The sequence below is a fragment of the Cynara cardunculus genome, assembly GCF_001531365.2.
Source record: "Cynara cardunculus var. scolymus isolate 2C chromosome LG 3, CcrdV1, whole genome shotgun sequence".
NCBI lineage: Eukaryota > Viridiplantae > Streptophyta > Magnoliopsida > Asterales > Asteraceae > Cynara > Cynara cardunculus.
Window position 1 is genome coordinate 25,201,826 of NC_037530.1, and position 6,424 is coordinate 25,208,249.

At 35.3% G+C, this 6,424-nt stretch overlaps 1 protein-coding gene across 1 annotated transcript; it reads right to left on the reverse strand.

Annotated features, from left to right (window-relative positions):
- Positions 1 to 1,875: 1,875 nt before the first annotated feature.
- LOC112509875 lies at positions 1,876 to 4,939 on the reverse strand. Its single transcript, XM_025115071.1, has 4 exons — positions 4,785 to 4,939; positions 3,384 to 3,489; positions 2,989 to 3,046; positions 1,876 to 2,128 (listed from the first exon to the last, which is right to left on the reverse strand). The coding sequence occupies exons 1-3, from the start codon at positions 4,895 to 4,897 to the stop codon at positions 3,032 to 3,034; spliced, it is 234 nt and encodes a 77-aa protein (XP_024970839.1). The 5' UTR covers positions 4,898 to 4,939; the 3' UTR covers positions 1,876 to 2,128; positions 2,989 to 3,031.
- Between the last annotated feature and the right edge of the window lie 1,485 nt (positions 4,940 to 6,424).

Consider the following 6,424-nt stretch of genomic DNA (forward strand, 5'->3'; position numbering starts at 1 on the left):
ACCGTTTTTGAATTGAAAGTCTAGAACACAATAATATTGAAAGGGATAAAAAATAAAACCCGAAATAAAATCAAACTAGAAAATATATATCGAGATCATGAATTATAAAAACATGACCGACCTATTTATGCATTTTTAAAATGACAAAATAGTAATTAAAAAGGAAAAAAAAATAAAAAAAATGTAGGGAAAAAAGACAACAAAAAAAGTAATCGTTGAACAAGAGTGCTACCATTGACACCATCTCTTGAATTATCTCATATACTATTTCATAAATACAAAAAAAAAAAAAAAACAAATTTAACCAAAAAGAAAACTTAAGAAAAAAAAGAGAACCGTGGCCGTCTATCTCATATACTATTTCATAAATACCAAAAAAAAAAACAAATTTAACCAAAAAGAAAATTTAAGAAAAAAAAAACCATGGCCGTCTTTTTAGCATTTTAACATTGTTTACCCAGATAAGCGCTTATCAAATAACATCATCTTACCAGATAGATATGATAAGTACCAAGAATCTTACCTGGTAAGAGCAAAGGCAAGTCCCGAAAGTCTTACACGGTAAGTGAAAGCAATGACTCTTACCACGGTTAACGCTTACCGGATAAATTGTTGCATTTGATATCATTTTGATGGATTAAAATTTACCCGTTGAGTAAGTCATGATGTTAAATGTTGTCGATAAACACTTACTCATATAAGCGTTTGATAAACGACTCTTAAATTAAATATTTAAAAAGAAAAAGATAGGTGTATATAGATTTTGGGGAATCCTATTGAACGCTGTCAGGCGGCACTTTAAAAAAAAAAAAAAAAAGGCCTAGTGCCATATTAGCCTAACTGGAAAGGACCGACCAGGCCACCCTTAATTGGTCGTCTTGTAACGGGCTCTTTGGTTCAGTCCCGGTCCGTTTGCCATCTCTACCTACATTTGTAACAAAAACTTAGCTATATAAATAAGTCTAAAGATGCTAAAGAATCTACGTAGAATTTGAAAAAAAATACGGGTACGGAGGGACAATAAAACTCCGTTCCTCTTTCTTCAACCTCTATTTTTTGTTAATCATGGCTGGCCAGCTTAAAGCACCTCAAGTAATCCCAAACCTTGGAGAACAGTGAGAAAAATCCCATCGGATTTGAACCGGTTTACTTCTGAGGAGAATCTCCAAAGGTCCAAGTCCTATTGCCGGTTGACCTAACATCACTTTCTAGACGCTGCCAAAGCCCTTGTGGCCCTAGAGGCTCACCTGCGATGACTCTTGGTCATTCATGGTCGCTCTAGGGATTAGGTGGTGCGTGTATTACGTGTAAATTGGCCCGGTTAGCCACGGGTTACCCAAAAAAGAAAACATAGATTCACCCTTCCCATGACTTTTTTTTTATCCAATGCAACTGAACAATGCCTTAAACGGTCGGTTGTTCTTTTTCTTGGGATAAAAGTGGGTCTCTAGACCAACTTGTGCACAACTCGAATCCCACGGATCCAATTAATAGTCAGTCAAACCTCCAACGGCCCTAAGGGTGCGTGTGGTAATTGACAAGACTAGATAGCACGGGAAGGGCGAGAAGAAGGAATTGCGAAAGGTTTAGAATTTTAATTTGACCTAACTCATGAGTAATTTAGTAATTTAATCATCTTGTCTCATCTCTCTAATTTCTGTTCCATCTATTTCGTGAGACAAAATATGCATTTTTGTCTAACCCAGTCCTATCGTGTCTCAATCTAATGTCACGCCAACAAACCCTAGATCTTACATTCTTACTAGTTGAGCTACCTCAAGAGCTATACATATTTTCCCTATAGTGTTATACAAAATTAGTGGCACAGGGAGAATGGACAAAGTCATGGATCAGTTTCAAGAAGTAATGAAGTTGTAGGGCAAGGTTGTTATTTTCTCAAATTTAGTTTTGGGTATGGAGTACAAAAAAGGCAACAACTGTACCTTTGAACTTTATTATACTGTACACAATCAAATAAATGGAAGTCCTAAGCAGAAGGAGCCAGAAATAAATTTTACACAATATCCATTACCTATTTTTGATAATTATTTCAGAGACGACTTTCACAATAAACAGCTGCTCTTCAATAATTACATCTTTGCACTTCTTGATGATGATTTTACAAGCACTGCATTTATCCAGGTGGAAAGTTGATAAATTTTAGCTGTCAAGTAGTAATAAGTATGTATGCCATTAATTAGATAACAGATGGATTATATGGGTCAAGAGAGAGGTCCCGTTAGGAACCTCATTTTCATTGAGAACCGGGGAACCACCAAGAGTGTAGGGACGTGAACTTTTTAGAACATTCATAATGAATACGGACACGTGGCACACTCTCGATGGTTCCTCAGTGCTCAATGAAAATAACGTACTGCTGCCCCTATGAGTCAATGTCACCAACTAGCTATTACTGCATGGGTCCAAACAGGGGATCCATTTTGAATTTTTGAAATCTAATGAGTTGACTTTGAAGTTCAAAATAAAAAAATGGGTTCTAAATGTTTAGTTAAATGAACTGATAAGTGATGTTCATAACAAGTACTCTTTGGGTCAAATAAATGCAATGATGTCCTTTTGGGGACGTCCCAAACAAGGGCAATGTTTCTCTTTTTGGTAAAGAGTCATCCTAAATTACCTGTTTGCACATTAGCAATCATTATGGAATACTAATAAACTTGTTTTTGGTCATAAGATTCATCTATTTTATCAATAACTTCATATTGAAGAGTGTTTTTCGATCTATACTAATTGTTAACCCCATTCATTAGTCAAAAGTTGCATTTATTTTTAGATGAAGGGAGTACTAGAAAACGGAAATGCTGGTGATAGATTTAGTTCTAAATCCCCATCAATTTTGCCTCTCTTCTGTGGAGGACATCAATAATTTGTGGACTTTGGAAACCAGAAATCTACCATTTTTATAGAGTATTCAGGATCACAAAAGAGAAACTCAAACAGATAACTGAAAGCAACATGCCCACTTACAAATATACTTAAGCGTGGATGTTACGGTTCCGAAAGCTAATTGTCATCCCATCTGCCACTGCACCCACAAAATAAATAATCTCATGATCAGTTTTGCAACAGTAAAAAGGATCCAAGTCTTCACTGGCTAGAGCAGCTGGACCATGCAAGGGCTCAAACCGGAGCTAAATTACGGATAATTACAGACAATGGATTCAGTAACACAAGAATTCTGTGGCTACAAACTCTAGCAACTAATTGACTTTAAAGAGAAGGCAAGGGGGATTTGAACCCATTGATCTTATTAGCATATAGAAGATGGGACCTAAGTTACCGAATGCATATGATAATAGAATAGCATGCGCATGATGCCATATAGGAAAGCAGCTTGGACATTATTATAAAATCAATTATACCTTCAGAGTTGGTTCCCCTTTGTTAGTGTTAGAAGCCTGTTTTGCAGCTGCCTGCATCTGAGCTCGTGCAGCTCTACCTGCAGCTGATTGTGCAAATTGTTCTTGTCTGCAAATTCAGTCACAACAATATGGGAAGTTTTGTCAATGAGACACATTTCATGATCTGTAATCTTTCTATACGAAGAAACATTTGATGTATCAAATAAGCTAAGTATTTCATCGTATTGGTACTCCATCTGTCCTAGAAAGAAAAGAGTCCAGTTTAGGTTTGAAAATTCAATCAATATTTTCCAAATTAAAAAGCCACACAAGCATTTATGTTTTGTAACTTCAAATGTTTTTAATTCTATGGTTTGTTTATAGTTTTTATTTCTATCTAGTATTTTCCAAATGCTTTTATGCTGAAGATGGCTTTCGCTAGCGACATTTGCCTTCATTTTTTGCAAGAAAAAGGCTATTTTTAAGGACTTGAACCCTGACCTTTTGCTAAGAGAGACCAACCACAGAAATATCTAATTTGACAACTTTGATCGATTTTGTTTATTTGACACTCAAAAATCACATACTTACTCTATCTCGACAAAGGAGCCTATCATTTTATAGCCTTAAGAGGAAGAATGTTGATGTAAACTTTGAAACGAAGTTCATATTCGTAATGGTGATTTACCAACATATAGAAGGAAGAATGTTGATGTACTCTTTCAAAAGCATTTCCAATTTTCGAACAACTAATAACAACTCAATCTTCAGGAAAGCAATTTTGAGAATCAATGTCCCAATTGTAAGTCTAAATGTCTTGGTGATTTACCACCAATGTATCACTATATGGGTTTAGTTTCTGCTACAAAGTCGCATATGTTGAATCATATCTATCTATAGACCAATCTATCACGTCTTACAAAACTTTTGAATCCTTGCTGTCTCTTTCAAACATCTGTAGAACCAATATTTTTACAAAACAAGGATTAAGCTATAAATATTATCCCTAGCCCCTCTGCTATTATAGAACTCGAAGTCAAAAGGACTAATACCGGACTTCAAAATTGATATGAATAGCTCCTAACTTTCTAGAACTGAACAATTAACTGAATTACAAGTTTTATAAAGTTATCGAATTTCCAAAAAATTCAAGCAAGTAATTAATTCACAAATTGCCTCTTGAACCGTAAACATCAAAGTAATCACTCCTTCAATTTATACTAGATAGTTTCCTCTGCTACATCAATCCTGTACCAAACTATAAAACAGCCCTAGGGCCACAAACAAGATTAATTGACTGAAATTGCAATCGATCAGATGAAAACAACTACGCAAAACGCAGATACTGTTCAAACAAATAATGATTTAGAAATTCTGAAGAAGGAATAGACGGATTATATTGAAATGAGAAAAATGAATTGCCTTTTCTCGGCGGCTTCAGCAGCTTTAGCTCGAGCTTCTTGAGAAGCTCTGCGTTCTTCCTCCAATCTCTCCTGTTTCGCTGACCCTCCACCGAAGCAATCCAAGCAACCCATCTCTCTCTCTCCGCAAATAAAATGACGCCTTTTTTCCCGTCTCAATTTATAAATAGGGGGCCTGGGAGACCAAATATATTGGAGTAAATTACAGATATCGTCCCTGTGGTTTGGTGATATTCTGGATTGGGTCCCTCAAATGAAATAATTACAAGGATGGTCACTGTGGTTTTCTTTCGTTACGGATCAGGTCCCTCATTTAACGACTGTTAAAGTTCAATGTTAACTTGGTGGCATCTTCATTCTTTCAATGTGTTATGAAGTTTGTAATTCTTCAGGGGCCTATTTTGCAATTTTAAAAACCCAAGAAACCCAACTACACGCGATTATTGTTTGACAACTTTAAACCTACCCATCCTCTTGATATCTTCAAAACCCATTGTACCAAAATTACATACCTCCACAAGCCTACTGATTAGGGGTGACAATGGGTCAGGTTGGGTTGGGTTTGGTTTCAATCCATTTATTAAATAGATTGAAAATCTCAACTCAACTCAACTCAACTCAACCCATTTAATTAAATGTGTTGAGATTTTTCAACCCAACCCAACCTGTTGGGTTAATGGTTGATAGCGGATTGACCTGTTTACGATTTTTTTAACCCAACCTGTTAAATAAATGGGTTGAATCTGGGTTGACCCACTTAATTTAAAATTTTAAATAAAAAAAGAACTAGAGTATTTAACTTTTTTGAATAAAACATAACATAACCACAAATACAACCAAATTGTTCAAAGTTTGAATAAAATACAACCACAACAAATATATTGTTCAAAATAAGTTGAAATTTTTTAAATTCTAAGTAGCTCGACTTCCACTTTCATCAACCCCAATTTCACTCTCATATCTAAAATCCTAAGACCTAAAATCCTAAGTCCATTAGTCCGTCCGCAAGTGTAATCCATGCGTACAAAACAACAACTTATATGTAGCTTGTATAATTATCTCAATGTAGACGAATGATAACAATTATCTCTGAGGTATAGGTACAGTGATAGAATCAGATAGCCACACCACAGAAATAACAAATTCAAACTTCAAAGAAATCACTAAAGTTCGATAGAGTCATAAAGTAACAAATAATCAAAGAGAAGCATGAAATTCATATGATCTAAACGAAGTTTAACAACAAAATAGTAAACAAACATGATCATAAAGAACTTACTCTGCTATCGTTCAACAACGCCTCAAGCCCTCAACCTCAAATCGGAAACTGAAAGTCTGAAACCAACCCAAATCTTTGATTGGAAAAGGTAGAACTCAAAAGAAGGGGAAAAGATTGATAATCGAAGCGTATGAAGATTGAAGAATTGAAGAATCGAAGGCAAAGCGTCGAGACTCATGATACTGATTAGTAATAAAGCGTATGAAAAATTGATTATTGAAGGATTGAAATCGAAGAGTGTTAGCTCTAATATTTACTTCATGTAAAAGTATGAAAAAGTATTCTGCAAGTGTTGACAGAAGGGTATCTTCCACAGAAGATAACAGAGGACTAGCATCAGAAGCTGTTTCATCGTGCAAGTA